The following is a 16,344-nucleotide window of genomic DNA, read 5'->3' on the forward strand; positions in this document are numbered from 1 at the left end:
AAAAAAAAAAAAAAAAGGCAAAAAAAAAAAGTCATTTTACATTTAGGTGTTTTGTTCCTCCAGAAGTAATTTGACATTTTTCCTTAGAAAAAGCTTTCAGTCACACTTGTGTTACTTGTGGTCCACTGGTTTTCTTTAAAATATTACTAAAGATCCTGAAATTACCACCTTTATTTTAGGTAGCAATGAATAGAGCCCAAGTCTGTTTGATATCCAGTTCCAAATCTGGAGAGCGACATCTCTACCTTATTAAAGTATCAAGAGACAAAATATCAGACAGCAATGACCAAGAGACAGCCAACTGTGACGCAAAAGGTAACTACTTCATTTACTTTTTTATGACTTGGCTGAACTGACTCATTAACATTTGACAGTAATCTAATTTTGAAAATACAGTTTTTAAAGTAAAATATTCTAATTAAAATTCAAGTGTATCAAACTTATTTGATGTTTAAAAAGGAAAAGCTAAATATAAATTTTAAAAACAAAGTGCTTGAGTTTTCTGTGAAAATATAAAACTGTTAATTTTGACTTTTTAAGAATATATGAAATTTGTGAAGATTAGATTATTTGTGCAGTCACTTTGATTCCATTCTGTTAAATTCATTTTTGACAAATGTAGCAGTAATTAGAGAAATTCTTTGAAAATAAGTTGCCGTGACCCAGTCTCAAGTAATAACTTCAGAAGACATCTGTTTTTAGCTGGAAAAGCATCAAGTATGTTTGGGTGAGGTATTATTGAGAGAGAACTGTGGAAATGACGTAGGCTGGAGAGGTCGGTCTGGTAGAAGGTGATTTAGTTCAACATTTATTAAATCATTATAGGCATTACTAAACTCAAAGGGAAGGCAAAATGGCATAGGTGCTTATAATCTAAGCTATAAATGCCACAGAACCCTGCTGTCGCTCTGGTTTTCATAGATTCTGGGTTTATGTCAACATCTTCTACCTCTGAAGCCTGTATTCTGGGCCATGTTGTATTTTTCTTCATATCTAATCCTGCCTGTTTTCTTTCAGTGATTCATTTCCAGTTCATTTTGGTTTTTCTTGGGCTCATCCAGTTTTGTTGGTCTGTTAATTTCATCATGGTAGGGATGCTCACATTACCCTGGTCTACCAGGATAGGATGAGTTGAACCTTTTTATTTATTTTGACAGGCAGAGTTAGAGAGACAGAAAGGTCTTCCTTCTGCTGGAGCTGAACCTTTTTATAAGATACATGGAACTTTTTAAGACTTGTTTATTTGAAAGGCAGAGTTAGAGGAGGCATAGATCTTCCATTTGCTGGTTTTACTCCCCAAATGGCTGCAATAGCTGTGCCGAAGCCAAAAGCTTCATCTGGGTCTCCAACATGGGCGGCAGGAGCCCAAGGATTACTTGAGCTATCTTCCACTGCTTTCCCAGGAGCATTAGAAGGGAGATGGATCAGAAGTTGAGCAGCAGGATTCCAACCAGTGCCTGTATGGGATGCTGGCATTGCATGTGGAGGCTTCAACTGCTCTGCTATAGTACCAGCCACAATATGTGCAACTTGTTTTCTTTTTTAAAGATTTATTTATATGAAAGAGTTACAGTGAGAGAGGAAGAGATGGAGAGGAGAGGTCTTCCATCTGCTGCTTTACCCCTTAGATGGCATTGATGGCCAGGGCTGGGCCAGGCTGAAGCCAGGAGCTTCATCCAGGTCTCCCACATTGGTAGCAGAGACCCAAGCACCTGCGGCATCTTCTGCTGCCTTTTTCATGCCATTAGCCAGGAGCTGGGTCAGAAGTGGAGCAGCTAGAACATGAACTGGCCACCATATGAGATGTTGGCATCACAGGCTGCAGTTTTACCTGCTATGACACGATACCAGCCCCATTATATTTAACTTTCTAACTCTGATCTTTTCATTGAACAGCTTCTCCTGTTGCTCTGTTTTCTCTTAGTAGCTGTAATATTTAAGAAATATGCAATCCACTGGATGAACTTTTTTTGATAAATGACTGCTTCTGAAAAGTTTCTTTTGTTAAAGTAGTAATATGCTAAGCATCTTCATACAATTTTGTTTACATTTTTATTGTTTAGGATATATCCCCAGAATTACTGCACCAAAACAAATTTTTTTTTTTTTTTTTTTTTTTTTGACAGGCAGAGTGGACAGTGAGAGAGAGAGACAGAGAAAAGGTCTTCCTTTTGCCGTTGGTTCACCCTCCAATGGCCGCCGCGGCTGGCGCGCCGCGGCCGGTGTGCCGCGCTGATCCGATGGCAGGAGCCAGGAGCCAGGTGCTTTTCCTGGTCTCCCATGGGGTGCAGGGCCCAAGGAGCTGGGCCATCCTCCACTGCATTCCCTGGCCACAGCAGAGAGCTGGCCTGGAAGAGGGGCAACCGGGACAGAATCCGGCACCCCAACCGGGACTAGAACCCGGGGTGCCGGCGCCACTAGGCGGAGGATTAGCCTAGTGAGCCGCGGTGCCGGCACCAAAACAAATTTTAAGAATTTTTTTAAAAGGGTTATAACAGGGAGGCTTCTAGAAATAAGGGAAATTGTTGAGATTTGAAGGCAGAAAAAATTGGGATTACAAAAATAACTTGAATTTATTTGCTCAGTAGTTTGTTTATTGATTGAGAGGCATGGGGTGGGGGAGGGAGAGAGAAAGGGAAAATTAACTCTTCCTCACCCCCATCTACTGGTTCACTCCCCAAATGCCTAATAAAGGTCTCAGGGGCTGGGTGCTAACGCGGAGAACCTGGACCTCAATCCAGGTTTCCCAGTTGGATGGCAGGGGCCTAATTACTTAAACCACCACAGCTCACAGCTGCTTCCCAGGGTCTGCATTATCGGGAAGCTGCAGTCAGGAACCAGAGGCAGATATCAAACCCAGGTACTCTGATGTAGGGCACAGTCAACTACTGAGCTGAACATCCTCCTCTGAACAGATATTTGAATGCCTTGTATGTACAGAAGCCCTTATCTGTCCACAGTCAGAGAAAGGACCTTTTTTTCTATCTTGTCCCAGCTAGTACTGAGGAATGCAAATAGGGTTAGTTGGACTTTATGGAGAACAAGTCAGAGTGAGAATTACCTGGGATTGTGGATTCTTAAGCAAGCAGAAGGGAATAGTGTAGAAGTATAAACAAGCAACTGCCCCATTTTTTCATTAGTGTTGACAAGAATTCAGGCCCGTAGGACTAGAATTAATTAAACTGATAATTTTTTATTATTGCTATTTCTGGAAATACTGTGTGCTAATCTGTTTTCACTGATCTCATTTTAGCAATATTTGCTGTACTCACAAGTGTCTTAACAAAAGATGACTGGTGGAACCTTCTGTTAAAGGCCATATACTCCTTATGTGACCTGTCCCGATTTCAAGAGGCTGAGTTACTTGTAGATTCTTCATTGGAATATTACTCATTTTATGATGATAGGCAAAAACGTAAAGAACTAGAATACTTTGGTCTATCTGCTGCAATTCTGGACAAAAATTTCAGAAAGGCATACAACTATATCAGGTGACTTTTTAATACTTAAATAGAGTATGTACACTTATCTTGATTTTTCTCATACTCAATTTACTTGTAGCTTTCTTGTTGCTTATTGGTTGTTTCAATTGTATGTTGATTCTCAAAGGTGGTATCTGAGAGCATGGATACTAGAGCTAAATTTCCTTGGTTTGAATCCCAGCCCTAACAGTTAACTGTATGGCCTCAGGCTAGGTACTTGACCTCCTATGCCTCAGTCTCCCCATTTATAACAGGATATCAACAATACTGCCACCTCACAGGATTATTCTGAAGGTTAAAGATTACATAGAGAGCCTCTTAGTAATGCCTCCTGTGGAGTATTGTTCATTGCTCATGGTACTGCAGCTGTAATGGGCAAGGAGAGAAAAAGTGAAGCTTAACTACTTGATTGTGTTTTCTGGGTTTAAAAGTTTTGTTGAAAAGCAGAAATAAGATATAGAAATGTTAATTTAAGCAGCCTTTTCTAGGAAAAATCTTTTGTGTTGAGAAGTTTTGCCTAAACAGATTGGGATAGTGATTTATTCTGTTGGGGAATGGTATGTATTAGTGTTAGAAGGACAACACTAAAGAATTTTATTCTTAGAATTCAGGAAGATTTTTTCACATTTTTCTCTTTATAAATTTTAGAATAATGGTAATGGAAAATGTTAATAAACCTCAGCTCTGGAACATATTCAATCAAGTTACCATGCACTCCCAAGATGTACGACACCATCGCTTTTGTCTCCGTCTAATGCTTAAAAACCCGGATAATCATGCTCTATGTGTCTTAAATGGACACAATGCATTTGTGTCTGGTAGCTTCAAGCATGCACTTGGTAAGTGTCCTGGCATAAGCTTTTGTCATTGACAGTGTGGTGGCTAAGAGCCTAAACTGGAAGGGGTGCCTGAGTTTAAATGGAATCCTCCCTCCACCCCCAGTTATCTCTAAAATGAAGATAATTGGGCCTACCTTATATGTTATTATGAAAATTAAGTTAATTTAAAATGCTTAAAACTATGCCTGGTGCATTTAGTGTTAACAGTAATGGTAATGATTAATGTGTTAAGCTTTAGATTTTAAAACGTTGAAGTGGTCTTATAATTAATTTTGAAGGTCAGTAATTTTCCCTGCCTAGGCTTGCTTGTTTTTAAAATAATTTTAATTAAGTATGGATGTTTTTGCAACTCAATTTTAGTTTGCTGTAGTGCAAAATAGGACTTAAGGTTTGCTAATGATTCAAAGATAAATCAAAATTTACATACATAGTGCTTACTAATTCCAGTTAAGGAAAATTCATTAATCACTTACAATAAGAAACTTCTGTAATGAGCAATCAAAAAGAAACAAGAAAAATATCTCACCAAACATTTAAACTTAAAATTAGGCAGGTAGCTCCTACTGCTTGATAGTTAATATTGTTGTCTTCTGAATAAACTGATTTTGCTATTTAGTGTTTTCATGTTTCTTTGTGTATAGCTGGTATTTTTAAAATTATTTAGCCAGTAACCTGGAATATCAGATGTTGACACCTTCTTTTACTGTGTATGCTTTTTTGAATTATTGGTTTAATATTAAAGTATGAAATAGGGATGTATTTTCTTATGTTAGAAACTTTTATAGAAAGTTCCTATGTTAGAAACTTTTATAGAAAGTGAAACTAGAAAAGTTCAAATTTCAGTTTGTCATCTTTGCTTAAAAAGATCTGAGCTGCCATTCCTTCTAGAATAGAAGGTAGAAGAAATAGAAGTCCTTATGGAAGCACTCATGATCTATCATAGATTATTCCTTTGAGATAAAAATTACATAAATTCTCTTTATATGACTATGTTTCTGACATAATTATATAAATGGAATACATAGTGTTCAAAACCCCAAATTATTGTAATATTGGATACATTTAGGTTTTCTCAGGAAAAATAAAGTAGTTGCTATATTTGGGGAAAACTACCCATAATCTAAAGAATACAACAAAGCTGTGATTTCTTTTCTCACTCCATAATCCACATAGATATTTACAAAACAAATTAACTTTACAAAAGAATTCACCAAAGGTACATTTCCCCAGTGCTTTTAAAATAGTTAAGATCATGAAATAGATTAATGGTCACAGTCAATAAATTATTTTGAAAATACTGCTCTATATGGAAATGTCAGCTGTGTCTCTTAAAGTTATTGTTACTCAATCTTCATGGTCAAGATATATTTATGGAAAAATTCTATGTTATACATTGCTTTACAGTTCAAATTAATGTGCATCTTGATTGATATTTAACATAGGACATACACCTTTGTAAATGTTGAAATCAATTATATTTGTTTAGCTTTAAATATATACTTAAATAGATGTAAAGAAATAAGGAACTCTGTTCTTGTCATACCATGTGACACTGCTGCTTATTTTCCAGGACAGTACACGCAAGCTTTTCGCACATGTCCCAATGAACCTCTTTACAGCCTTTGTATAGGCCTAACATTCATTCACATGGCATCTCAGAAGTGTGTATTAAGAAGACATGCTCTGATTGTGCAGGTAATTCATTTGGATTTCTCATTCATGTTCCTTGAAAATAAATATACTTAATGCTTTTGAAAAATCCTACCTCAAAAGTTAATACCTCTTTAAAGTATATGTTGGGAGTATCCAGGACTTATTCCTACATTCTGCATTTATAGGACTCAGCATTTAGTTGTGCTCATGGCCAATTTTTTTTTTAAAGAGTTTTTTACTTATTTGAAAGGCAGAGTTAGAGAGGGACAGAGGCAGAGAGAGAGAGGTCTTCCATCCACTGGTTCATTCCCAAATGGCCGCAATAGCAAGAGCTGAGCAGATCCTAAGCAAGGAGCCTGGAGCTTCTGGGTCTTCCACGTGGGCACAGGGGCCCAAGGAGTTGGGCCATCCTCTACTGCTTTCCCAGGCCATAACATTGAGCTCGATCAGAAGTGCAGCAGCTGGAACTCAAACCAGGGCACGTATGGGATGCTGGCACTGTAGGCAACGGCTTTACCTGCTAAGCTACAGTGCCGGCCCTATGGCTCAATCTTATTACAGTGATATAATTTTAGCTGGAAAATAGAGGGAAAGGACACAGGTGGCATCTGCAGGAATCCATGATGCTTTGGAGCCCCAAGGCCTCTAGCCAACCTAGGTCCTAAAGACTCAATTTAATAAATATGATAATAATAATGAGTGTTGCTGTTTCCTTACACCATTACCAATGAACTGTTCTTTCAAACTTTTCTTCTTGGTTCTATTATAGCAATTTGAAATTATTTTTCTTTCCTTGTTTGTATTCTTATTAAATAGCTATTAAAAAATGTAAACTCCAAGAGGTAAGAGATCTTGTCTGTCTTGTTCACTACTGTATATGTTAGTTTTCATGATTACATTTGTTTTATTATGTTCTTTTCAGAGCAAGACTTTTTTTTCCCCCAGTACCTGGCACATGCAGTGGTTTAATACATAACTTCAGTGAAACAATTATTGACCTTTTTTCTTTTTGCTAGGGCTTTTCCTTTCTTAATCGTTACCTCAGTATACGTGGACCTTGCCAAGAATCATTCTACAATTTAGGCCGTGGCCTTCATCAACTGGGGCTGACACATCTTGCAATCCACTATTATCAGAAGGCTCTGGAGCTCCCGCCACTTGTGGTAGAGGTATTGTATAATGTATTTTTTAAATTGAGGAGTTAGTTAAATGCCCTTACCTACAGATGAAGCTAAGTGTTGCAGTGCAGATGGCAAAACAAATCATAGCTTGTAGGTGAAAATATTTATATAATTCAGGCAGATTTTTGACATGCTGGCCATATGACTTGAGCAGCAACCATGTGAACATAAATGACCATTTCAGTTATCCCAAGATAGCCCCTGTACTCAACACACAGGAGACGGTAGACATGAAGCTTGAGTAACAGAATGATTATTCAAATATAACTAACATGTTTCTTTATTATTATTATTATTTTTATTTGACAGGCAGAGCTAGACAGAGAGAGAGAAAGGTCCTCCTTTCGTTGGTTCACCCCTCAAATGGCCGCCACTGCTGGCACTGCATCAATCCAAAGCCAGGAGCCAGGTGCTTCTTCTTAGACTCCCATGTGGGTGCAGGCGCCCATATGGGATGCCGGCGCCGCAGGTGGAGGATTAGCCAAGTGAGCCATGGCGCCGGCTCCACAAGTTTCTTAATTAAAAGATGAGTATTAATGTAGTTTAAAATAGGGTATAAGTGTTGCCCTGTGATGGCCTATGTTTAAAGCCTGATAATTTTTTTAATTACTGAAGTATGAGTGTTTTCACTGTTAATGTACAGATATAGCGATATACCTGAAATTCTTTTTCACACACAATCCCTCAGTTGTTTTCTGTTAGCCTTATTCAACTTTACTCTAAGCAAATGAATATATACTTTTACAGTTATATTGAAAAACTATATTCTTTTGTATTTCATAAATATCTTTACATATTGCTACTTGAATTTTATAGGTAGTATTTTGTTGCAGATCTATTTACATGTGATCCAAAAAGGAAGATTAGGAACACAGATTTAATCTCCCTCATTGGTATGTTTACATATTTATTTGAAAGGCAGAATTTAGAGAGAGACAGGTCTTCCATCTGTTGGTTCATTCCCCAAATGCCACAACAGTTGGAGCTGGGCCACGCCAATGCCAGGAGCTTCTTCTTCTTTTTTTTTTTTTGACAGGCAGAGTGGACAGTGAGAGAGACAGAGAGAAAGGTCTTCCTTTGCCGTTGGTTCACCCTCCAATGACCGCCGCAGCCGGCGCACCGCGCTGATCCGATGGCAGGAGCCAGGTGCTTTTCCTGGTCTCCCATGGGGTGCAGGGCCCAAGCACCTGGGCCATCCTCCACTGCACTCCCTGGCCACAGCAGAGGGCTGGCCTGGAAGAGGGGCAACCGGGACAGAATCCGGCGCCCCGACCGGGACTAGAACCCGGTGTGCTGGCGCCGCTAGGTGGAGGATTAGCCTAGTGAGCCGTGGCGCCGGCTCCAGGAGCTTCTTCTGAGTTTCCTGTGTGGGTAGGGGGGCCCAAGGACTTGGGCCAACTTCTGCTCTCCCATTAGCAGGGAGCTGGATCGGAAGTGGAGCAGCTGGGACTCAAACTGGTGCCCATGTGGGATGCTGGCATTGTAGGCAGTGGCTTTACCTACTATGCCAGCCTCTGCTTATTATATTTTTTGGTAATTAAAAACACTCCTGAAGTAATTATAATGCTTTCCTAGACCTACTCTGTATAGACCTTTCTGTGCTATATATAGAACTGATATTTTTTCTCCCTCTGCATTTATAATTTTTAGTTTTACTGAAGTTATCAACCTTCCCTTTTATAGTTTATAGTTATAAAAGTCTTATTATGATATAGTCTTATTCTGATGGTTTTGGGAAAAGCTGACCACAGCATGAAATTGGCAACTTCTTGTTGTGGTTTGTAGTAAACATCTCTGGTGGTGGGTGAATTCTCCGAAGCTCACACTTCAAGCATTAAGACTTGTTCCTTGAGATTTACATTGAGTTATATGGTTTCATGAACCAAGCAGTCTGTTATTAAAGAAAACTAGAATTCAGAACCCAGTTTAGTTTATAGGGAGGTCATAAAAACTCAAACAATTAACAAAGGCACAACCTTAATAATTACACCTATACTATAGTTTCTGGTTATAATCATTGCCCATTTTAATCAAAGAAAATGAGATCAGTTTGTTTGCAAAACAGATCTATGTCTCCTGCCTACTTCCATATGTGTATACAGAGTAAGAAGATAGGTCCCTTTTTGACAAGGAATCTTAGATTGGACTTTTAAAACCTTAAAGGCTAGAGAGCCAAATAAGGCAGAGTATCTGTAGCACCTGGTATCTTGACGTTCTTGGGCCTGCCAGAAAGTGACAGGCCTTACTCACTTGTAAGGCTAGGAACCCTTAAAGCTAAACAGAACTATGTAGTTTCTAAATACATCATTAAGGCCGGAGCTGTGGCTCACTAGGCTAATCCTCCACCTGTGGCGCCAGCACCCCCGGTTCTAGTCCCAGTTGGGGCACCGGATTCTCCTCTTCCAGTCAGCTCTCTGCTGTGGCCCGGGAGTGCAGTGGAGGATGGCCCAGCTCCTTGGGCCCTGCACCCGCATGGGAGACCAGGAGGAAGCACCTGACTTCGGATCGGCGCAGCACACCGGCCGTAGTGGCCACTTTGGGGTTGGGGTGTGAACCAACGGAAAAAGGAAGACCTTTCTCTTTCTCTCACTGTCTAACTCTGCCTGTCCAAAAAAAAAAAAAATCATTAAAGCCAAGTTTAACATTTCAAATTGAATCATGTTAAAAAAAGAACAAACTTATTAATATCAAAGTGAGGATATGCATGAAGAGTTTCCAAATTCTGAAGGGATGAGAAAAAAAAGTTTTTAAATTTTTATTTACAAGACTATATTTTAGGCCAGCGCCGCGGCTCACTAGGCTAATCCTCCGCCTTGCAGCGCCAGCACACCGGGTTCTAGTCCCGGTTGGGGCACCGGAATCTGTCCCAGTTGCCCCTCTTCCAGGCCAGCTCTCTGCTGTGGCCAGGGAGTGCAGTGGAGGATGGCCCAAGTGCTTGGGCCCTGCACCCCATGGGAGACCAGGAGAAGTACCTGGCTCCTGCCATCGGATCAGCGCGGTGCGCCGGCTGCGGCGGCCATTGGAGGGTGAACCAACGGCAAAGGAAGACCTTTCTCTCTGTCTCTCTCTCTCACTGTCCACTCTGCCTGTCAAAAAAAAAAAAAAGTCTATTTTATACCAAAGTTTAACTATGTATAGTTTTAAAGGAAAATGTTCCCTTAAATAGGAGAAACAGAACACTTGAAAAAAATTACCAATGTTTAAAAAAAAAAAACCTATAATTCTTTTTCATCACTTTAGTTTCTGTAATTCTTGTTCTTGATCTTAACATAGCAATTTTATGAGTCCAATTTTTCCATGAGCATCCTGGAATTCTTACCCATTTCAGTGTCTTTAGTGCTACTGAAACTTGTACTTGTTGAAGTTCATTTCATCCTTTCTGTGAACCTCCTTGAAGACACACACTTTATGATTATAGTTGTATGCAAAAAAATGTCCCAAAAAGACAAGAGATGCGGCAGCTTAACTGTAGACAAGACTTAAAATAGGCATTGTTTAGAACTCACCAGAATTTATTTTGTGATATGTAATAATTTAATATAATTGGGATCATAACTGATACCTGCAAACCATAATGGATTCCTAGGAGTCTTCTATAATTTTTGGAATACATATTAACATATCTGCAACAAATACAGCCCAAAGAAGGTTAAATATAATTTCTTACTTGAAAGGAGAGCTTCACGTATAATTTAACAAATCAAGATAAATCTTTGTCTTTTGGGCTTCCAGGGGCTCTCTGGAAATCCCAAATTAGTTCAAGGTTAGAAAAACAGTTTTAGAATTTAATTTTGGGAAGTTTGTAAAAAAAAAAAAAAAGGCTTATTAAAGCAAAAGATCATTCTGAAATAAAAGCAAAGATTTTAAAAGACACAAAGCATGGGAAGAAATTACAGCATCTGCCTAAAAGGTAAAAACCTTTACACAATTTCCTGTTAAGAACAGACCAGTGGGGCCCCTGTTTTGGCACAGCAGGTTAAGCTACTGCTTGCCATACTTGCATCCCATATCACAGTGCCAGTTGGAGTCCCGTCTGCTTTGCTTCTGATCCAGCTCCCTGTTAATGTGTCTGGGAAGGCAGTGAAAAATGGGTACAAAAACCAAGTACTTGGGTTCCTGCCACCCATGTGGGAGAGACCAGGATGGAGTTCCAGGCTCCTGGCTTCAGGCTGGCCGTTTGGAGAATGAAGCTGCAGATCTCATTCTCTGTCTCTCCTCCTCTGCCTTTCAAATAAATAAATGTTAAAAAGAACAGATTAGCTCTCCAGGAAACTATGCTGTCTGAATAACACAGGATTACTCTAGTTTCAGATAAGTGTACTTTCAAAATCAATGCTCAATTTTTAGAAAAATTCCCTTTTAGGTCCATATAAAATTACTTTCATATAGGTCATCCTCCACCCATTAGCCAGCCCTACACCTTCCTTCCCTCTTACTTTGGGACAAGCAAAAACAAGATCCCAAATAACCCCCTTAATCTTTCCTCATTTACAGAATCATTTAGTGGGATTGTAATTTCTAGTTTTAATTATCAGGTTAGTTTGTGAACCAGTGTTCTATAGACTTAACACCATTTCATGATTTCTGTAAATACATGCTTGCTCACAGTATAATTTTTAATGTGGAAATTAAAAATTCAGAAATTTACACCAAAATCAGCATCATTAATTCTATTTTCTATGAACTTTTGAAGTCCCTTCATATGAAATTGAACAAAGAATAGACCAGTAATGGGCACTGAGAGTGAATCAGTAGTGAAGTCTCCCAACAAAGCAGTAGTCCACAAATGGATGGCCTCACTGCTAAATTTTACCAAACTTTTAAAGAAGAAAAAATACCTGTTCCTCTAAAATTGTTGGGAAGTATTGAACAGGAATTATCCCTTCCAGAGTACGTCTATGAGGGCAGCATTACCCCCACAGCAAAAGCAGATAAGGACACAACAAAACAAGAAAACTTACGATCAGTATCCCTGATGAACATAAATGCAGAATTTCTCAAATTGAGTCCCAGCAACACATAAAAATAATTATATGCCACAATCAAGTGAAATTAATCCCAGGGATGCAAAGAAGGTTCAACATACACAAATGATACATAAATCATATCAACAGAATGAAAAAAAAAATCATGTGATCACATCGGTAGATACAGAAAGTACACTTAGTAAAGCTCCACATTCCTCATGATAATCCTCAAAAAAGTAGGTAGACACGTACTTCAACACAATACAGGCTGTATGTGACAGATGTACAGCATGTGTCATGCTGAGTGGAGGAAAAATGAAAACAGTCTCCTCCATGATCAGGAATAAGACAAGGATGTCCACTCTCATCAGATATAGTATTGGAAGTCTTAGCCATAGCACTTGGACAAGAGGAAGGAAGAAATAAAGGGCTTATAAATAGGAAAGGTGGTCAAATTATCCCTGTCTATAAAAGATATGATTTTATGCATTTATGGGAAAACCTAAAGACTCTACCACAAAACTGTTAAACTGATAAATTCAGTTGTCTCCGGATATAAAAGTCAGGTTTTGTAGACATCACAAATGAAATTTGCACAGGAAGAAATGAAGAAAGCAATACCATTCACAATAGCTACAAATAAATAATATACCTAGGAATAAATTTAACCTAGGAAATGCATGATCTCTACAGTGAACATTATAAAACAGATGAAATTATAGAGGATACAAAAAAAATGAAAAGACCTCCCTTGTTCATGGATTAGAAGAATATTATTAAAATGTCCATACTACACAAAGAAATCTAGATTCAATGCAATTGCTATTGAATTATGACATTCTTGACAGTACTAGAAAAAAAAAATCCTAAAATTCAAGTGGAACCACACTTGAACAACAAAAGCATTCCTGCGCAAGAACAACAAGGCTTGCAGGCATTACAATACCTGACTTAAAAAAAAATTCTATAATGCTATAATAACCCAGACAACATGGTACTGGCATAAAAACAGACAGAGACTAAACCGAATAGATAACCTATGAATAAATCCATTTACTTATTTAGACAGATTTTTAACAGGTAACAAGTGTATATATAGGAGGAAGGAAAGTTTCTTCAGTAAACAGTGCTATGAAAACTGGGTATCCATGTGCAGAAGAAAAAAGTAGACATCTCCCCCCGCCCCCATCACCACCATGTCACTGTATACAAAAACAACGCAATATGAATAAAAGACAGTGTTAACACCCGATATTTGGACAGAAGTACATGAGGAACACTACTGGAGATTAGTCTAGGCCAATATTTTTGCATGTGACCCTGACAGTACTGGCAACAAAAGCAAAAATTGGCAAATAGGATTGCATCAAATTAAAAGTTCTATAAAGCAAAGGAAACAACAATGAAGAGGCAACCTACAGAATATGAGAAAATTTTCTTCAATTATTCATCTGACACACAATTTCCAGAGTATATAAGGAACTCTCATAACTTGGCAGCAAAAAAAAAAAAAATTCAATAAAAATTGGGCAAATGATCTGAATAGACATCTCAAAAGGGGATATACAGATGGCCAGCAAGTATATGAAAAAATGCTTAAGGTCACTAATATCAGGGAAAGATAATTCAAAGCAGTATGAGATACCAGCTCACCCCAGTTAGAATAGCTGTTATCAAAAAGAGAAAAAAAAATGTTGGCAAGAATGCAGAGAAAGGGGAACTCTCTCATATACTATTGGTGGGAATGTAAACCAGTACAGTCAGTTTGGAAAACTGTAAGGCAGTTCCCCAGAAAAGTAGAAACAGAGTTAGCATATGACCCAGTGACCCCACTACTGGATGTATATGCAAAGGAGACGAAACCAGTATGTTTAAGAGACATCTGCACTAGGATGTGTATTGCAGGACTATTCGCAGTATCCAAGATACAGAATCAAACGAGGTCTCCATTGACAGGTTAATGGATAAAGAAAATGAGCTGTGGCTACATACAGAATTAAAAAGTTAATTTTGGTACCAAAAACTTTTGAAATCCATGCGAACAGCGGTCTTCAAAAAGTTCATGGAATATGTGTATTATGAAAAAGCTATACATGGATTTCAAGACATTTTTTACACCAAAATAAACTCCTCTTTAAATTCGGTTTGCCCAGAAACTTTTTTTTTTTTTTTTTTTTTTTGACAGGCAGAGTGGACAGTGAGAGAGAGAGACAGAGAGAAAGGTCTTCCTTTGCCGTTGGTTCACCCTCCAATGGCCGCCGCGGCCGGCGTGCTGCGGCCAGCGCACTGCGCTGATCCGATGGCAGGAGCCAGGAGCCAGGTGCTTTTCCTGGTCTCCCATGGGGTGCAGGGCCCAAGGAGCTGGGCCATCCTCCACTGCACTCCCTGGCCACAGCAGAGAGCTGGCCTGGAAGAGGGGCAACCGGGACAGAATCCGGCGCTCCGACCGGGACTAGAACCCGATGTGCCGGCGCCGCAAGGCGGAGGATTAGCCTACTGAGCCATGGCGCCGGCCAGAAACATTTTTAAACCACCCACATAAGCAGTGAAAATATTTGGCCATAAAATGAATGAAGTTCGGTCAGTTGCAGCCACGTGGTTGCAACCGGAGGACACTGCTACATGAAATATGCTAGGTAGAGAAATAAAGCACTACGCTCTCACTTATAAGTGGAAGTTAAGTTTGATCTCCACAAGTGAATAGTAGTTATGAGAGCCTAGAAAGGCAGGAGGAGAGAGGAATAGTGGCAGAAGGGTACAGTTGGACAGGAGGAGTATCATCTAATGTCCTGTAGCACAGTGATAAAACTAGGGTTAACAATTATTGAATAATACAAAATAGTCTATAGGATTCTGAATGATTCCAACGCAGTGTATATCTAATATGCCAGCTACCCTAGTCTGATCATGACCCTAGATGTGTATTGTAACATAGTAAACCCTATAAATGTATACAAATTCTATGTCAATTGAATAATGGATACACATGTTTATAAAAATAATTAGCTGCCCAAGTCATGCCCAAAAGTGTGGCTTTGGCTCTGACACCTTCTTGATTAAGTTAGTCAGTTTTTCAGTTAGATGCTATTGGTGGCCTTCCTTACCTAACCACACAAGGAGAAGAAATGGAGAGGACAGAACTACATTCCTGTGGATTCTGGGAGCTGGTGTTCACGCCTTCTGCAGTGCTGCCATCGCTGCCTGTGACCTTTACAACTACTAGCAAATCAAAAGGAAAACTCCTTCTCACAAGGCAAACTAAGCTTTGGTACTCCAGAGTCCTGTGCCATCTTCCCATACACACACACACTGGTATCCCAAGGTCTCGAGATCTCTCACAACACAAATTAAGCCGAGTAACCCAAAGCCAAAAAGACTGGGGACCCAGTACACAAAGAGTACAATCCAGCTCAAGAAAGATTTTGGGCCTCACAAGGAAGATGGGAGACTTCAAAGGGGGTCTTCGGGACCACTCCTGCATTCCTAAGCGGTCGTCTTCAGATCTCTTCATTGATGGCCTGATCTCTCAAAGGACAAAATTGTAACACTTAGCTTTAAGTCTTCATTGGCTTTATTTTCTATACTAGAATCAGACAATACTTTATTCCATAAAATAAGTATTCTATATAGTGTCTACTTTTATTACATTCTACCTAGGATTATATTTAATCAATTGTATTTTATTTTGTGATTTTTTGTTCTTTAAAACATTTCATTTTTTAAAGACTTAATTGAAAGGTAGAGAGGAAGAGAAAAAGATCTTCCATCTGCTGGTTCTGTTCCCCAAAAGGCCACAGCAGTCAGGGCTGGGCCAGACTAACACCAAAAGCCAGGAACTCTGGGAGACCCAGATGGGAGACAGGGGTTCAGGTATTTGTGCCGTCTTTTGCTGCTTTCCCAGGTGCATTAAAGGGAGCTGGGCTAGAAGCAGAACAGCTGGGACTCGACTGGCACTCCAGTAGGAGATGAGGCATCACAGGTGGCTTCATCTGCCCTACCTTGCCAGCCTCTACTCTCAAGTTCTTAAGTTTATTCTGCTGTGAATTAAGACTTGTCCTGTATATGAATTAGTGAGACTTGTCCTATAGCTTATTGACTGGACATTTAGAAATATTTGATATTGTTACTGTGATGATTAACTGAATAAGCATTGAGTCAAGATATAATCTTGGCCGGCGCCGCGGCTCACTAGGCTAATCCTCCGCCTAGCGGCGCCGGCACA

At 39.3% G+C, this 16,344-nt stretch overlaps 1 protein-coding gene and 1 long non-coding RNA gene across 2 annotated transcripts in view; both read left to right on the top strand.

The window, feature by feature from the left end:
• Nucleotides 1–16,344, top strand: part of LOC138848955 (uncharacterized) — a 156,258-nt gene that overhangs the window by 58,847 nt on the left and 81,067 nt on the right. The gene's annotated exons all lie outside the window — the stretch shown is intronic.
• GTF3C3 (general transcription factor IIIC subunit 3) overlaps nucleotides 1–16,344 on the top strand; it is a 51,188-nt gene that overhangs the window by 32,808 nt on the left and 2,036 nt on the right. Inside the window, exons 13-17 of the mRNA XM_002712362.5 lie at nucleotides 180–315; nucleotides 3,254–3,491; nucleotides 4,131–4,321; nucleotides 5,892–6,016; nucleotides 6,991–7,143. Of these exons, the coding sequence (XP_002712408.2) occupies nucleotides 180–315; nucleotides 3,254–3,491; nucleotides 4,131–4,321; nucleotides 5,892–6,016; nucleotides 6,991–7,143 (843 nt within the window). The remainder of the gene's footprint in view (nucleotides 1–179; nucleotides 316–3,253; nucleotides 3,492–4,130; nucleotides 4,322–5,891; nucleotides 6,017–6,990; nucleotides 7,144–16,344) is intronic.

The sequence above is a fragment of the Oryctolagus cuniculus genome, chromosome 3 (genome assembly GCF_964237555.1).
Source record: "Oryctolagus cuniculus chromosome 3, mOryCun1.1, whole genome shotgun sequence".
In the NCBI taxonomy this organism is placed as follows: domain Eukaryota; kingdom Metazoa; phylum Chordata; class Mammalia; order Lagomorpha; family Leporidae; genus Oryctolagus; species Oryctolagus cuniculus.